This window comes from Lichenostomus cassidix, chromosome 1Aa, assembly GCF_008360975.1.
Source record: "Lichenostomus cassidix isolate B80296 chromosome 1Aa, HeHo_3.0, whole genome shotgun sequence".
NCBI lineage: Eukaryota > Metazoa > Chordata > Aves > Passeriformes > Meliphagidae > Lichenostomus > Lichenostomus cassidix.
Window position 1 is genome coordinate 32,789,915 of NC_139480.1, and position 19,250 is coordinate 32,809,164.

At 41.9% G+C, this 19,250-nt stretch overlaps 1 protein-coding gene across 3 annotated transcripts in view; it reads left to right on the top strand.

Moving 5' to 3' along the window:
- The window catches only part of HMGA2 (high mobility group AT-hook 2), a 138,042-nt gene extending 126,670 nt beyond the window's left edge, over positions 1-11,372 (top strand). For all 3 annotated transcript variants that reach the window (XM_085044414.1, XM_085044397.1, XM_085044406.1), the window contains one exon: positions 8,162-11,372. In XM_085044414.1, coding sequence (XP_084900540.1) covers positions 8,162-8,209 — 48 coding nt within the window. In that variant the 3' untranslated portion in view covers positions 8,210-11,372. The remainder of the gene's footprint in view (positions 1-8,161) is intronic.
- Positions 11,373-19,250: the final 7,878 nt, after the last annotated feature.

Here is a 19,250-nt window from a genome sequence, read left to right on the forward strand (position 1 = left end):
ATCTTTCCTCTGCCACTCAGCATAAAATATGCAGAGAAACTGGTACTGTTTCAAGCACGGGAAAAGCAGACTCCCTCAGGTTTACCTGTGTGGGCTCCAGTATCCTTTTGGCCTTTTCCATTTCCCATGCCACAAGAAATCACAGCTAATATAGTCACCCACAGCATTTCAATGACCTAGACAAGTCTAAGGATTTTTAAGGTTCGCATCCACCTTCTTTTGCTCCTACATCTAGTTATGGACATACATATTAGTGATTAGAGACTATTATTAGAGCCTCTGCTTGCCTTATGCTCCAGTCTGGATTTTGGCTGTGAATGCAGAGCAGTTTACCACTCCAGTTTACAGCCTCCACAAGAGCTTTGTAAGAGCAGCTTCTCAAAGTTGGGGTCAGTCCAGCTCAGTTGTATATGTTTCTAACAGCACCACTGCTTTCTTTTTCTTAATATTTTATTTCCTTCCTACCAAAAATGTTTACATATTGTAGGGCTGAAGCTCTCCAAGACAAAATACATCTCTGTCAGTGTTGCATAGCACCCACAATTGCTTCAAGCACCATTTTCATTTTAGGTCTGTCCTTTGCAGACTTTAAATAGTGTTTGCTGCAGAATTTTTCTGAACAGTATTGAGATTTTGCTGGAGATTTTCAGTCTCCTTTTAATCACATGGGGAACAGATTTTTTCAAAGTGTTTTGACCTGCTTAGGTCAAAAAGGCACTTGCTGTACTCAGATGCCAAAACGCGTTTAAGAAATCTGGCCTGACGTAACTTAGACAGCTGAGTCTCAATTTCAAAAGGCTTCAGCCACACAGGCTTTGGCACTGAGTGACTTTCTGCCTTGCAGAAACCTCATTGCTAAGTTAATTTCAGGGCTGCTTTAAAATCCATAGCAAATTTGGGCACCTAAAGCTGAGGTTCATTCAAGACCATTTGTAAGAAAAGTTGAGAGGCAGAACCTAAGGAAGGTACTTTTTAGGATATCTAAGTGTCAGTCAGCCTAATTCCTGTTTCTGGAAGTTCTCAGTGTGAGCCCTCCTGGATTTAAAACTCTTGTGTCAGATAAGCCCTTTCTCTCAAAATAACCAGAGAGACTCATTATCACTCCATTATATCAAACAGTTCTCCTAGTGGGAGATAAGGTAGGAGATAGAGAAATGTTTTTGATTCCCCCTTAATCTAACAGGAAGAAGAGACTTAAATCTATATTTTAAGTAAGCTGTTCTAACTTAAAGAGGAATGTCCTGTCCTGTCCTGTCCTGTCCCGTCTTGTGGGAATCCTTCTAGGCAATGTCTTGATCCCCTCCCGTTATCAGAATCTGATGCTTTAACGACCAAAACGTGGCCAAGCCTGGCAAGACACTTCCTCCAGCAGAGGAAGGGGATCTGTAGAAGTGGTTTCTGGGTGTGTAAGAATGGTTAACTCTCTCTGACCTCTACCAGCTGAGTCCCAGCACAGCCCCAGCAACTTCACTCTGGCTGCCTAAGCTAGTTCACTTCCTCCAACAGCTGGGGATGCGTAATCCCCATGAGCAGCCTTTTTTGCTAGTCAAGCAGTGCTATTCCAGCAGTAAAAGGAGAGGACACACTTAATTCGCTTACTAACTATGCAGCTAAAAAACCACAGGCAGGTGACCTGGAGAGCATCAGGAGACCTGCCTCCTCACTAGTGCCAGGGCTGTCCCATGACTTAGTCTATGATTGCAGAAACAGTGGTGGGAGAAGGCAGGCATTCTCAGAACTGCTCTGTAGGCAGAGTTTTTAGCTGTCCTATTAGGCACTAAGCTAAAGAATTTGTGCTCCTTCTAGCATGCTAGCAGTTGCAGTGCATAGAAATTGCTGGTCTGGTTGACTTACATGTGTTTAGAAATGGAGTTTCTGTACTGAAATACTTCCTTAAAATAATTTTTTTAATGCAGCAGTAAGATGGGTTGTATGGCCTTTTCTGTATATGGTCATGGTGATTTCTTCTGCCCTGGTAAATCCTTTCATTGTGTTGTGTGAAGTAAACCTGCAAAAATTTGCGTTCTGAATTCAGCTTCTAGAGTTAAACTTTGCCTTACTGCTGAGTGACACCTGTCACTGAGCTTGTTAGTGCACTTTGCAGAGAGGACAGTAGCTCAAAGCAGCAGGTCCCACCATAAGCTTCACACAGCACAAACCTTCTCTGAGTATCTGTTAGTGCTGTAAGAATTTCTAAAGCTGTTTGGTGTGTTGCCTGTTGAGCAGTCGGGATGGCACTGTCTCAGCTGGGCAGAGTCCGGGCCCTGGTGTCTGCTCTAGGAGCAATCTATTCCAATCCCTGTATTTCAGGGACTCCTCTGAAAATATTAAGTTGCATGCCAGGGGATTTCAGACATGTTAACAGCAGACAATGGTCCCCAGTTTGCAAGTTGCTCTTGTCAGCAGTTCTTTTTAACATATCTATTCAAGCATACCCTTTTGGGCTTAGAAAGCAGCCAGCAAAATCTGTGCCAATAGCTAATACTTCATTATAAAATAAAAGCTCTGACAAATTCAGAGGCTCCATATGCAGCATTACTGTGATCCTGCAGTTCCTTTCACAAAATGGGTTTTAGTTTTTTAAATCTGCAGTTTAGAAATTCGTGAGCAGAAGGTCAAAATACTGAATTGCCAGTTGAATTGCCAGTGAGTTTCCTGGGGCAAAGACATTTAACCTTGAAGCTTTGCCCAGGGTATTGGAACAGAATAAACATATTTACAAAAATACCAAACAGTTACCCTTCTGCAGGTAGGGGAATGCACCTCTCAAACACCAACAATTGTCTCATCATCAGGTTTTGTTGTAACCAGTTTGTGGGGTCCACCAAAAATGGTAATGTAGAGGACATACAAAGACCAAACTAAGTATGTCTGTTCTTCAGGTCACTAGGATGCCACTAGCTGCTTGTAATTCCAGAAAAAAATAGCCTGCACCAATCAAATGTAGATCACCAAATTGAGGTCTTGGGCAACAGGTTACATTTCACCTGCACAGGGAGTCATGGGAAAGAAGTCTCTTGGGGTCAGGGGGTGACTTTGATCTGAAAAGATGCTGAAGTTTTAATACCATAATTTGTGGCACAGCTATGTTCTGGATGGTACCACCTCTGAGCTTTAGGAGCGAATCACAGAATCTTTTGGGTTGGAAGGAAGCTCTGGAGATCATCCAGCCCAATCCTCCTGCCAAGGCCAGGGTCACCTAGAGCAGGTGATACAGGAACATGTGCAGGTGGGTTTGGAATGTCTCCAGAGAGGGAGACTCCATGACCTCCCTGGGCAGCCTGTTCCAGTGCTCTGCCACCCTCAGTGTAAAGCTCTTCCTCATGTTGAGGTGAAACTCATTGTGGTTTAGTTTATGGCCATTCCTCAGAGTCCTATCACTGGGTACCACTGAAAAGAGTCTGGCACCATCTTCTTGACACCCACCTTTGAGATATTTATGTGCATTAATGAGATCCCCTCTCAGTCTTTTCTAGACTAAACAGGCCCAGCTCCCTCAGTCTCTCCTCCTAAGAGAGATGCTCCTCAGTCATCTTTGTTTGCCTCCACTGGACCCTCTCCAATAGCTCCTTCTCTTTCCTGAGGAGCCCAGAACTGGACACAGCACTCCAGATGTGGCCTCACTAGGGCTGAGTGGAGGGGGAGGATCCCCTCCCTCAACCTGCTGGCCACACTCTTCCTAATACACCCCTATGAGGTGCACGTTCTAGTGGTTATCACTTCACAGATTCCTGCAGTGTACACCTGTTCATTTTTCCACAGCAGCGAGTCTTCAAACCAGAAATTCAGCTTCATAGTTCTGGAGAGGATTCATGGGGCCACACATCTTGAAACAGTTGTTCTGTGCCCATTGGGCATCCCAGAGGATCACAGGCATCCACCCAGAGGAGGAGAGCATGACACAGGAGACCAGCACCTTTCTGGCTTACTTTAGCATATGAGATATCCACATCATCTAAAACAGCCTCAGCTGCTCTCTTCAGGCAACCATATCCCACCAAGGTTGTCATATTTTAAAATCATGTGTTGGGCTAGCCCAAATAAACATACTGGCTGCAGACAGCACTTCTAACTGAAACCTGCTGTCCTGCCTCCTGTTCCATTTTTGTTACCTTCGCCACTGTTAAATCAGAGCTAACAGCAGTGATACCAGTCCCCTGCAGAGTAGCCCTTCTGAGGGCGCATACCTGCTCTGAGTCACTGCAAATTATTTGTCCTTTCTCTCCTGCTGGAGGCCAACCTCGGTGAGAGATGAGGGTCCAGGGTGAGAGATGAGGGTCCAGTATCCACATCTGCCAGCCCTTTGCCAGTGATGACCCTCAGGAGAAGACCTCTTAAACATCTGTGCACATAGGAGCTTTGGAGAAAACTGCCTTGCAGCTTGGCGCTGGGAGAGATAGCAGTTCCTTGATACTCCCTGCTTGGCAAGGAAGTTATAGCAGTTCAGGGTAGAAATGGCTCAGTGTGCTGCATTCGTCATACAATATCAATCTATGGGCTGGAGCAGCTCAGGATAAACATACCTGTACTTGGGACCTGTGGATGACCAAGTAAAACTGCTCCTGCAGCAGGTACCTGTGCAAATCACCCCTGAGGAGACGTGTATGGGCATGGACACATGGATGCATGGGGAATCACCTGGGCTATTGTCTTAGCAGCAAGAGTTAAGGGCATGAGTGCTCACCCTGTTCTTCGAGTGTTTGTCCAATTCATCCTGAGCTCTTCATGGCTGTGGCTTCCCTGTTAGCCAGATCCAACCTGGTCTGAAGCTTTCTCAGGTTTCTCTTTGCAGTCTGTTGGCCAAACCTCTCACTAGTTTGCTGCAACAGAAAACAAATAACCTGGGGAGTAGCCATTCAGGGAAAAATTGGGTCGATGAACATTTACGCTCAATTAACACGTCACCATTCTGCTTCCACAAGTACCATGAATGCACCTAAAAAGTGAGAACAACCTGAATTAAAGCTGCCGTGTAACCTGAAACTTTCGCTTCTAGCCTGAGTGCATCCTGTGATGATGTTGCTGAATTTATGCTCTGCATGGCTATCACTCTCCGAGTGACTTGGATTTCTAATGTCTGCTCCAATGACCATGCTTTCCTTCCTAATTTTTTCCTTTCTCCTCAACTTTATCGGAAGTACATCCGGACTTACAAAGTATTTAATTCCAGCCGCAGCTCTTCCTTCAACTGTTAAATCAGGGGCTATGATACATGGCTATGACATCTATCTTGGCAGGTCTGTGAGGACTTGCAAGTGCCTGGAGGGTGCTTACTGCTGGTAAAGTATCCTTCCCCTGAGGTGTCCGGTGCCCTGACGTGCCTAACAATGCACTTCAGTGAATCTCTGGCTGAAATGACTCAGTACAAAGCTGGTTTTCAACTTCTAAAGGGTACACAGTTTTCAAAATGCCTGCCCCACCCTCCATCTTTTAGAAAGTGTGCGGGGGGGGGGTGAGGGGGGATGCTGTAGGGGCAGAGGTTGGGTTGAGGATCACAGCTGCACAACCTTCTGGTATTTGCAACCAGCTTTTCACAAGTACAAAAAATCCCTCTCTGTTCATGCTTTATGCAACTGTATTTTCTCTTTTAGAACCTCTACTCACTTCTTCCTTTGGGTCCCTCCATGCATATATGTCTGATTTGTACTATTCCTTTGTTTGAATTGTGAGCACTTCAGAGCAGCAATCATGTCTCCATCTGTGTCTTGACGAGAAACTTACATGATAGGTTGGCTTAAAACCACTCATCTGTAACAGAGCTATCTTAGGCGTTTGCAAGGAATGAACAACAATCTGATCCCTTTGAAAAGCTTTCCTTCATGAAAAAGTATTTCCCAACACTGATGGGAACTTGAAGTCTATCAGTCTCTAATATTTTATAATAATTAGTTTATTATTTACATATTGTGTGGGTTAGCTTGATTTATTGTTTTTAATCCTTCCAGGTGCTACAGGTACACATATTTGCATGTACTTGTGCAGGTGAGAGAAACTTCCTTCATTACATGAACACATATATATGTATGAAGGAGAAGCTTCTCATTAATTTTCTTGGTCACTGCAGCAAGGATTGCAAGGGAAAAATACTGTGAGATTCATAGTAAAAATCACTAGAGTGAACAACTTTTTAACTAGAAAGAGCTCTCTTGTGGCCACCCTGGTTGAGCTTTGAAGTATGTCCTTTCACATACTTTGCCTCTCCCCCATCCTTCTTACTCTGTGATCGGAAGTCTACCTTCATGGAAAATGAGTTCATCAGGTTTCAGTAGTCTCCTGACAAGCCAAGCATAAAACAAAGAGAGCTGCTGCTCCACACCCACACATGTGCTGCCCTCTTCCAGGAAATGATAATCAGAGGCTCAGGGCTGACCACAGTGCTGTAAGAAATTAAGCATGTGATCATCATCAAATACCAAAACATGTCTACCTGTGTTATGTTAAGAACACAGAACCCATAATTGTAATTTTTTTCCTGAAATACTTGGCTTGGAGGCAAAGCTGGGGTTTGCCACAATCATTCTGAGTTCTGAATTACTAAGGCTCAAACCAACATATTTTGCAGTGTCTCTCTGCATGCAGCCCAAATTAGCCCTTTGGTAGGTGCCTGAAAATACCATTTTTCTTCTTGACTGAAAAGTTGTAAGAGTCCTGTTCTGCACAGAAGATAAGCAGAAAAAAAGCATTATGCATTAATGGGATTCGATGGAGTGTGAGCTCAGTTTGTACCATGACACCAGAGACAGAGTAAAATTTGCTTGATCATTTCATCAGTTGAGAATCATTTCATCAGTTGAGTTTTTGTTGCAGCTCTGTGAATATAACCCAGCTACAAGTGGACAGTAGTTGCTGTGAAGAAAAACATTGCTCATCTGTGTGATAGATCAGTGTCTTCTGGAATTTAGGAATTTAAAATTCAAGGTCAGAGGACAGCTGGCACTTGATTTTGCTTTCTCTCCTCTGTCCATGGCTTTGATCATGCTACATCTTTCTTTGTGCCTGATGCTCAAGAGAGTACCCCAGGGTCATGGCCTGTTTCTTCATCAAGAGGTATAAACCTACTGGCTTAAATATCTGAGGCTCAAGCTTTAGCAGGGGCGGGGGCATGAAGGAAGAGGGGGGAGCATTTCCTTCATGCTTTTCACTTTTCCCACATAACCCAAAGCAGACTAAACAAACCAGTGTGAAATCTCATGGCTTGATGCTGCTATGGTTATATTTTTTAAGCTGTCATCCATTCATTTATAGTTATGTTTATTCCCTGGATTTACAGGTTTTTTTCAGCCTTTTCTTGCAGGGAGGTGCAGGGGGAGGTCGAAACCTTTTGAAAGGGGATTGCAGTGAGCAGTGGCCTCTGATTAAAGCGTCGTGTTTTTCCTTGATGCTGCTCCTGCGCAGCAGTGTCACACATGGTAGCATTTAGGAGCCCTTCACAGCTGAGGTGTTTCAAACACTAATGAATGGAAGTTTGGTCGTATAAGGCAGGCAAGCTTTAAGGCAAGCTTTGCTGAATGGTGTACTGTAGTGGCCTGGGAAAGGAAGAGAGTTATAAATTGTGTCAGTTAGCCACCCAGACAAAGTGAAGCCATGTGGAAAATCAAATCTATTAAAGTATGAAGACTGTTATAAGCTGTTTTAAGCTGGTCATTCTTCAAAGGTCTCAGTTGGCTGAGGGGGTAAATTCCTCTTCTTCCTAGATCTTTTTCACGTGCTGTCTTAGGCGATGATCTACAGTGTTTGATGAAAAACAACTTTTCACTGACAGCCCCTTTTATTAGAAATGTTACTTGCCCCCAGTTCACCACCCATGTCCTGAAAGGTACTGCATATTTGTTAAAAAATCAGGATAAGAACATCACATTGGGTCAGGCTTGCTGAAGCCAACACTGGGGCCAATGAGGATGAGAAGACTTCCCAGGGCACAGAATACTTTTTCTTGATGTCTTCTGGAGTAGAAGAAAAGCCTTGTAAGGCAAGGTGGGGGGATCAGACAGCAGCGTACCTTCCCTTCTTCCCCAAGGTGGCTTCTTGAGATATCATAGGAGCTATAAAGGACATTTTATTAGCTCAAGAAGTAATTGTCGGTGGAGTGAGAGACAGCTGAAGTGGCAGCCTAAGATGCATGGTCACCACGGTATTTATTGTTTCTCTTTGTGTATTCTAGGAAGAGACTGAAGAAACGTCCTCACAAGAGTCTGCAGAGGAAGACTAGGAGATCACACCATGCAATTTCTACCTCATCAGCAGTTGGGTCTTTTGAAGGGAGAAGACACTGCCTTGACCACTTACTTTCTATTGCCATGGTCTTTCCACTTTTGCCTGGGGGGAAAAAATCACATAACCTTAAAAAGGATTTGACTAATCATCTTCTTTGTAATCCCTTCACAGTCCCAGGTTTAGTGAAAAACTGCTGTAACACACAGGGGACACAGATTAATGATGCAACTTTTAATTACTGTTTTCTTTTTTCCTAACGTACTAATAGCTTGTTTGAGCTGCTAAGTAAGGGTGAATGGGTGAAGAAGAGCTCCAAGTCAGGTTTATGTCATTCACTGCACTGCGTATAAACAAGAAACTTGTAACATAGTCATTATAATGGGCATTGAAATAGGAAAGGCTGGGTGTGTAACACTTAAGCCTTGCAACACTTCCAGCAACCCACTCCCTACTTAGTGAACTCCCTGTTTTAGAACACCAAAGATAAGGGATAGATACTACTCTTTTTCTTTTGTAACCTTCTTGTAGACTTGTACTTGATTTTTTTTTTAAGACTTACTGTTATTTCAGGAAAAAAAAAGAAAGCTGATCTTTCACTTCATTCAGCTGGTAATCAGAAGAAAGAAATCAACACGAAAAAGGTACTTTCATTTTGCAAAAGGGAAGAAAGACAAAGATACGTTGTATAGTTACAGATACAAACATATCGGCACAAGCAGTAGTAAACAAAATGAACAGTCTGTATCATCCGAATAATAGGAAGGCAGGGAGTTGGCTTTCTTAGAGCCAGGTGTTTTCTATGGAAACAAAAATGACTGACACCACTCTTATGCCAATTATGAGTAAGTCTTTATTGATAAAAGTGTTTTAAAACATACAGAAAGGTACCTAGAAATTAATCATAAATTTATCTGAACAAAAATAATCCATATTTTTGCTTAGTTTCTACTAATTCCACTTGCCCTGTACCAGTGTTTTGAAAGAATTGAGTCTTTCCTCATTACTCATCTGTCACAATGTAAGAATGATCACCATGTACCTCAGCTAAGCTTGTGCATTACTTTAAGCAATGTATTTTGACATAGGATGGTTCACTGAGCACCTCTGTGCCAGTGGCATTTCTCCATCTTTTCATTTAAAGCAGCACTTTTAGCACCAGATGCAATATTAACCCACTATTCAATACTACCTCTGATTTTTACAAATAACTCAACAGACTGATAAATACATGCTGCTATACACATTCAATGCAGGAAATTTTTACTGGGTAGATAATCGTGAGTATCTGCATTTTCCCCTTATTTCTATTTCAACATTATTTGCAGTTAAGGAAGCAATGTCTTTTTTGTGTTTCAGCATGACTGTGTTTTTCTTTCACTTGGTTTGTTTGATTTTTTTCTTTTTTTTTTTTGTGTGTGGGTTTTTTCGTTTTGGTTTTGTTTTGTTTTATGTACTTACTCTATCTTCTGCTAGACTTCTGTGTAATGTACTGTTAACTTGAATATATTTTTGTACTGAATTGCTGATAGGTTTGTGAGGATAATTTTTTTCAATGACACTACATGACAGAAAAAATTTAGCTGTAAAGTTTAAATGTTACTGTCCAAGTTTGTACCTCGAATTGTTTAAAGAAATGGACTAATTGATTGACAAAGACCTACCTCCAGACTTTAAATGGAATGAACTTGTTACTTTTCAGCATTAGTTTTGAGACGTTTGAAACAGTTAGGACTGCAACTTATCCCTAATTCAAAACTATTTTTGTAAAATAACTCATGGAAAATGAACACATTTTAAATTACTTTCGTATTAAAAAGAAAAAATGAACAAAAAAAACCTTCAAAGAAACTTGAAGCTTTGTAGGTGGGAAGCAACAAGCTCAGCTTTTGCATAATGCAATCACAAATATGTGTTTAAAAAAAAAAATTAGTAGATTGTAAGAAAATACTTGACAAGTATTTTCGTGTATTTTACACAAATGTGATTTTGTAAGATGTTTCAGCCAGATTTATTTTAAATGCTTCTTATGTAGAGGTTTTTTATTCTCCCCTCTCTCAATTTTGTTTTTTCTCTCTCTCTCTCCCCCCGCTCCAATTTCATTTTCTCTGTTTCTGTTTTATTTCCCTTCTTCCTCTCTTTCCTAGTCAGTACTTTGTACCATTGTATTAATAACTGGGCCAGGGGTAGTTTCTCAGGAAGGCATTTGTTGGTATGGCTTTAGTATGGAGCCAAATGCAGTTAAAGAAAATGACTTACTGGCTTCTTCCAAGAGGCAGTGTCAAGAAATACGGACCTCCTTGAAAGACTGCAGAGGGTTCAGCGATGAAAATTGCTGGGAAAGAGCTGATTGGAATATTACAACTAGACATGATAATATCAAATGAAAGAGAAATAATCCTAGCTATACAGTAGCTCTAACAGGCCAAATCCAGTGTCACTTGAAGGCAGTAATAGGAATTTTGCTGACTTCAAAGGGCATTATATCAAGCCTTAGCAAGTCCCTTTTGGGGTTTGAGGGGTTTTTTGCATTTTTTAAAACCACAGTATTCAGTGGATGACACAGAAATAATTACTCTGTGTGTCACTCTTCAACCTCCAAGAGACTTACCACTCTGATGAACTGAATCTTACATTTTCTATATATTGTAGTACAATCAAAACACATTACTACCTCTTAGGGCCTACTATACCTCATTTTTTCAGACTGAAAAATTGCATGTGGCCATTGAGTCAGTGAGAACATCATAAAATTTTTTTATATATATAGTTTATTTTTGTGGGAGATAAATTTTATACGACTGTTCTTTGCTGTCATTGGTCACTGCTAACTATGACTGGACATGTAACTCTTCTACCATTTCTGCAAGAGAGGTGTGTTTGCAGGAAAAAAAATTGCTTCAAGATGTTTAACTACAGTTTACTTTTCTTTTTGAGTGTCTTCTAACTTTTTGCTTTGTTCTTCATGTAGAGTTGCTGTCTATGATTGTACTTCAAATCGCTTGCTTGTTGAAAAGGTTCCTTTAATGGATTATCACAGTCTGTTCAGCACAATAAACATAATAGCCTCTGTGATCCCCATGTTGTTTGATTCCTAGACTTTTGTCACAGTTCCATAAGATGGTTAATAAAGTTTGGTCACAATGACCAAATTTGTAAAATGTTTGCATGCAAGTAGTCTTTTTTTTTTTTGTCCCAGGACCACAGGCGTGTGCCTGAGAAGTTAATTTTCTGTTAGGGCCCCCAGGGGTGGGCACTTAGCTGAGCGAGACACTTGGCAAGGCTCCCCAAAAGGTGAAACACCCCTTCCTGGCCCAGGACTTCCTGTGCTGAGCTAAGGGCTAAACTGTGCACTTGGGGACCAGCAATTCTATCCACCAGACAGGGAACACCTTAGCACAGGCCAGGCTGATACAGGTTTTGTTGCCTGCTCTCAGATCAGCCTGTTGGGGGTCCACCAAGATGATAAGCCTTATCTTTTTAGGCAAGATTGTAATTTACATTCAAGCTCATGGAGTTTCCATTATGCAAGAATTAGGTTAGAAAGGGCAGGTACTCAGAGCAGCAGGTACAGGGATATGTCTGGGTACCATCTAGGGCACAAATTGAAGAGCTCAGGAAACTGCATTAAAACCCAGATACCCCCAAGAATGTCACAGGTAAGTTGGGCACATTTCTTCTGACTTTTCATTTGCTCTTATGTGGTCTCTTGGTCTGTTACACTGAGATTTAAAGTCATAGAATCATAGAATATCCTAAGCTGGAAGGGACCCACTAGGATTATCGAAGTCCAACTCCTGGCCCTGCACAGAACAGCCATTCACATGTGCCCAAGGGTGTTCTCCAAATGCTTCTTGAACTCTGTCACGCTTGGTGCTGTGGCCACTTCCCTGGGGAGTCTGCTCCTGTGGAAGTGGCCACAGCACCACGCTTCCAGTGGGTGAAGAGTCTTTTCCTGATATCCAACCTAAACCTCCCCTGACTCAGCTTCATGATGTTTCTTCAGGTCCTGTCCCTGGTCATGAGTGAAGAAATCAGTACCTGCGCTTCTGCTTTCCCTAGTGAGGATGTTTAAGACCACAATGAGGTCTCCCGTCCTACTTCTCTTTCCAGGCCAAAGAAGCCACTTCTCACACAGCTCCCCCTCAAGGCTGTTCACCATCCTCGTGTCCCTCCTTTGGACACTTTCTAATAGCTTCATATCTTTTTTATATTGTGGTCCCCAAAATTGCACACAGGAGTCTAGGTGAAGCCATACAAGTGCAGGGAAGACTGAGACAATCACCTCCATTGTCTGGTTAAGTGTGGTGTATGTTCATTGATTCATGTTGGCAACCATTCCTTTCTCACCTAAGGGGACTGTGCAGTTACTATTTCCTGAGATGTGTAGGTTTACATGTTCTTTGTGTTCACTCATTTGCAAACTCTCCATTCTCAACGTCTGTTTTGCCAAGGGCTTCATGACATGTTCCCTTTGGCCTCAGTTACTTGTAAAATAACCAAAATAAGACCACAAAAAAAGCACTAAGTATCAACCCGCATTCAGTCCTGAGTCAGATGTGAGTAATTGCATTCATCACATTATGTCCTCTTCTGCTTTGTCACCCTGATTCATGGTATTAAAAGATCATTCCAGTGTTCAGTCTTCCTGGTGGTCATCTTCCCTGTGGTTGCCATCACTTGGCTCTTCCTGTTATTTTATCTGATGTGATACTCCAGCTGTAACCCACCCACCTGATGGGTCAGCCAAGTGGCCAAACTTCTGCTACTCCGTGTTTAATTCCTCTCTACTTCTTAGTCATTCCTCCAGCTTGCTTCACTCCCACTTCCCTTCTCAGAGCATCTCCCAATAAACTTCTTCATGCTTTATTCCATGGTGAGACTATTTGTGTGTATAAGACTAATTGGCTTCTGCAGGATCAAGGCTTGCATTTGTCTAGCAGCCAAGAGGCCTTTATCCAAGATGCCTGTGGCAAGAGTCGTATTAAGTTTCTGTTTTTGCTTTCCTCTGCCGTCACATCTCATCCATACAAAGATGGGGAGGAATTATTGAAAGCTGGTGCTGCCAGAGCCTTGCACAGCTATTTAATTGTCCATAGCTCTTTTCAAAACCAAACCATCTGGTCTGGTCATTAGAAACAGGATCCAGAGCAATGGCAACAACATGTTCCCCTGATCACATGAGAGGAGTCATATTTGTCATGCCACACACTTCACCTGAAGCCTGAATGAGGTGATGTTTTTCACCCCAGCACCTCCGCATACAGGGATGTAGAATTTTGCCTCTCAATTTTTCCTTTTCTAATGTCCTACCATCATTCTGATTATCTTAATTTTTAAATATACAGAAATACTTAAGCACTCTCATGGTTTGGGAAAGGCACTCTTGCTCCCTTCCCTCAGCCCCCTCCTGTGAGGAAGACAAAAGAGATTACAAGCTGAGGTAAGAACAATTTACTGGAAACAGCAATGAGATAAGAAAACACATAGAAACAGCAACAATATTGATAGCAACTGTGTACAAGAGAGAGGGTGTTTTACATGCAAATTGTGCACCCACTGAGCTGATGCAGCGCGACCCTGAGACAACAAACAAAATGGCAGCCAGACCCTCCCTGCACCTGCTTTTACTCTGCAAGCCACTCCTTCTCAGAAGTCAGAATCTCTTACTTCTGCCCACCTGGGATGATGTGCACGGTATGGAATGTCAACTTAGACACACCCACATGGCTCCAGGCTCTGCACCCTCACGGCTACTGAGAAAAATGAGCCCTGTCCTTGGTCGAAACCAGGGCAAGCATGTAGCCTTTAGTACAGGTCAAATTGCTTTATGCCTTCTCTTTTCAGAAATACTACCAGTGGAAACTTTATCAAATGGGTTGTCCCCAGAAGCTATGGGTACTCAATCCCTGGAAGTATCCAAGGCCAGGTTGGATGGGGTTTTGAGCAACTTAGTGTAGTGGAAGGTGTTGCTGCCCATAGCAGGGGACTTAGAATTGGAGAATTTTTAAGGTCCTTTCCAACTCAAACCATTCTATAATTCTGTGATTCATTACATCTACTTGACTGACAAGTCAAAATTGTGTGCCATTGTATGTTAAATACGTTGTCTGAACAATATGGACATGGAAACACTGAAGGTCAGATTGGATGGAGCTCGGAACAGCCTGGTCTAATTGAAGTTGTCCCTGTGCATTGCAAGTAGTTGGACTTTTAAAGGTCCCTTCCAACCCAAACTGTTCTATGATCTTATGATCCTTGTTGTCTGGGCTCCTTGCAACCAGCGCAGTCAGTGTAGGTTAACACTCTTCCTGCCTGGCTCCAGGATCCATGGGCTGTGCCATGCTAGGAGACACTAGAGACGGGGAAACCTCAATTCTCTGGCCACCCCACCACACTCACAGGTGCACATGGAGTGAAGCCATCCTGTGCATGCATTCCACCCTCCTTTTGGATATCCCTGGCATGCAGGTCCTGCTCTAGCCGAGTTGCTGCTCCAACCATCCTAATGTCCTTCGGTTAGAATGGTGAACTCTGCTGCTACTCTCACTCTCTGGGCTGACTCACCTCCGTGTGACAATAAAGTTTAACGTGACTTTTTTCTTCACACCTTTTACATCCCTTTGCCATCCAAACATCTTTCTGACCTATTGGAAATGTTTCTCACTTCTTTCCTTACCACCTATGATTTAATGCTTTTCCCCTTTTTTCCTCCAAAATTGCAGTGCACTTGTTCCCATATTCAAGAGAAAGAAGGCATCCTCCTGTAATTAAGATCCTCTGAACATACATGAATGTAATTATGATTACCCTGAAGATAACAGTCCACTGTGGTAGCAGTTTAAATGGGAAGCAATCTGCCTGTTTACACTCTAAAATGAGACTGCAGATGGTTGTGCCCCAAACCTGCCACGCAGGATTACAATCAGCTTTTATCTGCTAGAAGAAGGGGAAATTGAAACATTAGCAGATAAGACACAAGCCTTAACAGTGCTTCCCTACTGAGATGGGGCTAATTAAGCACAGCTAAAGACATTAGCATTGTCACATAAAGGAGGAGCTTTACATTGTTAATAATGGCCAGGGTAGAACTGGAGCTGGTATCCAAACATATGCTACATTAAGTCATGCTATTAAAATAATCAGTGAAAAAAAATAACAAATGAAAGTTGGGTGGATCTGAAAAATCAATAGCAGGCAGAAACATTAATTAGCCAGAGAGGAAACTTAGCAGTCCCATCAAAAGACAAGATTACATTGCATAACACATGAATGTCAGTTACAAAATATTATGTGGGACCACCAAAGATTATGATTTTAATTGAAGGGGGTTTTAATTCAGAAAATCTATTAAATATATATAGTCCCTTAAGGCATTTTGTTCTTAGTTCAGGGAGAAGGAAGAAAAATAAGCACATTTTATTGCACTGGAACACATTTGCCATAAAACCATAGTGTTAGCAATATCACATAATAAAAAGTAAAATTTAAATCAACATTTGAAAACAAATCAGCTCAGCAGATGCGCAGAAGGAGTTACTTTGGTTCTGCAAAGCAGCAGAATATTGTCTTTGAAGCTACATCATAGTCTAAGATAGGGGTTTTATGAGGCCTGATATGCTCAGAAGGTGTTCACAAGGAATTACTGCTCCTAGACTGCAGCTGCACTTGGGGCCAAGACAAATTAATGTCTATCAAGGGCACCATTAATGAGATTGTTTTTGCCAATAATGTGCACAGTTTGGGATGGTTTAGGTTTGGCATTTTTATCCCAATCAACAGACAGTAAAGTCAATGAGGTTCAAGAGGTGGGGAATGTCATCTGCTGGAGTTCCCCACATGATCCAGACTTTTGGTGTCCCCACATATGGCTGTTGTGTTGTGAGCAACACTCTTGAGATCCACCTCACTGTCCAGTTATAGTCCCCACATGTCTCAGAGGAACCATTGACTGGTCAATAAGTTACCCTACATCTTTGCAGAGAGAAAGAGATGTTGCCCTGAATAAAGCTCTGTGTGGCAAAAACTTATTATATAGAACTTGTGTTGGAAGTGATCATTACAAAAACCCCACTCCAACTTTTGGAAGCAGCTCACAATCATGAGATGAACCTCTGTTTGGTTTTGGGTATGTGTAAAGATACAGCAGGACCATAACTGCCTCTGTATCTTTTTAACACTTTAAAACAGAAGTTATATTTTTCAAAGGCTAGCAGTGATTCTCTATCATTTATGTCCCTGGCACACTCAACAAAGCATTATGTTGTATTTAAAACAGAATCACAGCAATGGCACATCACAGAGCAGGAGACCAGAATGAATGTCACAAACCTCGTGTCATCCAGACCAATAAGGACATTTTTTTCATAAATAAGTTTCAGTGCATCATTATTCAGAGGTTAGGGGGGAGAGTTACAGTTTTCCATTAAGATTTTTAGAATGAAATTGCTTCATCAGCACTTAATTAGCTGGGAATTAAAGCTGTCTTTCTTCTATCAGAATTTGACACAAACCACTTTGGTTTGGTTATGTGTGAGTGGGTTTTGCATGGAAATGGTCCCCATCTTTCTTAACCAATACACACAATTAAATGGTATAGCTCTTGATTTAAATAGGAAATAGGCTTAAGAAAGGAAAATAGGAAGATTTCATTTCCTATGGAACACAGGAAGCATTTATAATCTTCGGTCTATCCCCTTTCTCTTAACAACTTCAAGGCTATTTCCATTCTTTTTGGTAATTAGCCTTGACCTGTAAAGGATGACCTCTATTATTGCCTTTTCCTCATGAGGGCTTGACTTAAATCAGCTTGTAGTGCACAGATTTACCTTTGCACTTCTCTGAACTCTGCATTATGGGGAATCTCAAGGTCTTAAATAAACTCTTAGGACATGCAGCCCTGAAAGTAACTGTTTGTATATCAGTAAAGGCTTTTCTGGTAACACAAAACCATGCAAATCATGAGGCTGGATAGACACAGTTCAGGGTGCACACAAATTACAGATGTAAGGAAGAAAACAGTAATTGTTAGGTGGGTCAAATCTTATGGGAATTGCTTATGGCAATGAGTTTTAGGGATAATTGATTTATTTCATGGAAGTGAAGACCAGTTAGAGTTGCAACCTCTGCTCCATATACAAAAAGTAGTGAAAAACATTTTATTGTTATTATAATAAATTATATGCCAAAAAAAAAAAGGGAGCAAGACATAAACAGAAGTGGAGAAAACACCTCCAGAGTGGGACAAGTAACACTGTGAGCATGGCCAGAAGAAATCTTGGCAAAAGTGCTTTTGGCCCAAGTGCTGACTACACAGACTAACCTGTGAGCAAAGAAGCTGCGTGTGGTTCCGTTCCCTCTTTCCTTAGGAGACTAGACTCAGGGCATTCTTAGTGAAGAGCAGGCTTGAGACAAGAAACACCCAGCTTGATTTGTCTTTCTAAATGGAAACTACATCCAAGACTCTGAATTTTGGTTAATTTCTTGGATATGAAAAGTGTTCAAAAACAGCCACATGCCCATCTGCAGAGCAGAGGGCATCCCAAAGAGCATCGGCAAATTGAAACTGATGCTCCTGCTCACACCAGCTGTTTGAGATGGAAACCTGCTGATATTGTGCTATTTACACAACTTGCTTTCTTTCTTTATGGAAATTCACAGGCTAACACACAGCTCTTAGTAAACTTAACATTCTGTTGTTTGCTTAAGTATAGCTGTGAGTTACTCTTGAAAATTAAAAATGAGGTAACATATCCATAAACTGTGCAGAAGTAACCACCCCCTGTCTGTCCCACACTATCACAGGTAGTGCACCAACTCCATTACACTCTACCTCAGAGCTTCTTTAAAATACCTTTACTGAAGTGCCTTTAAAAGCTCACTGGCATGGTACAGTCTAGGAACCTCACTTTAGGTGATACTGATCATCCTGTTCCAAGGACCTGAGGGACTTAGAAGGGTCTGGTATTGAAATTGGCCTCACTTTAGTTGCCCCCCTAAGGGTACTGTACTGTACATGGAGTGTTAAATTGGTTTACATGAGGTTTCCCTTTCACCCATTGTTGTGGGTTTCAGAAAAACTGTCCAGTAGAAACTAAGCAGAGAAAAGCCAACCTTCATCTGAGAACTTATTTTTGTAATTCAAAGTACCTGCACCAGACCCCCTGTTTTGCAATGTGTGTTTGAGATGTACAGCCATGATTTTACACTGCTGGGAAGATGATGCATAGGGAGGTAAGGCTATGGTCAGTTTAGCTGAGTGTCTCTCTCTTTCCCTGTGACAAAAGTCCAAAGGCTTCCCTGCTCCAAGGGGACTGAGACCCTCAGTGACAGGACTCTGCAATGTCAGCAGTGCAAACCTTTATGATAGCCTTTTCTCCCTCACCATGGGCACAAGGGCAGTTCAAGACACTTTCAGGGCATCAGTAAAATGAGTGGGTGCCCTCATAATCTATGGAGGTGAAAAGGACTGAGCTAGAGCAGCCACACCATGTTTTCAATTGAGACAAGCACCCACAAGCTGAGGAGGGCTGACCCCAGGAAACGGTGGGATAGTAGTAAATAAAAAAGTAAAGTTAAGTGTTTGGTGTTGATGAAAACTTAGCATGTTTTTCTTCAGTTTAGGGTCAAAAGAGTAGCCAAATTAAACAGGTTTTCTGCATTTAGGCAGAGATCTGTGTCACCAAGCTTTAGTCATTTAAAACTTAGATGTCTCATGTAAGGTTTTCATCAGCCAGAGAGCAATTCATTCCTTCCTAAAATATGGGTCTAAGCTGGGTGGGATGAATCACTCATCCCTCCCTACTGACTGTTCAGGAAGCTGACACAGTGATGTTAACTTAGCTCAAAAAAAAGTGAATGTGGGTCGTTTCCAATTACATTGCTGAGCTGAGCACTCCTACTCATGAGCAATTGCTCTAACCCTTGCACTCCTCTTCCAGATGTGTCTCCAAAGGCAGATAAGTCAGTTGTCTTCATCACATGTACAGTGTAGGTACATAAAATCCAGAATGAGATTCAGGTTTTGTGTCTGTGTTTCA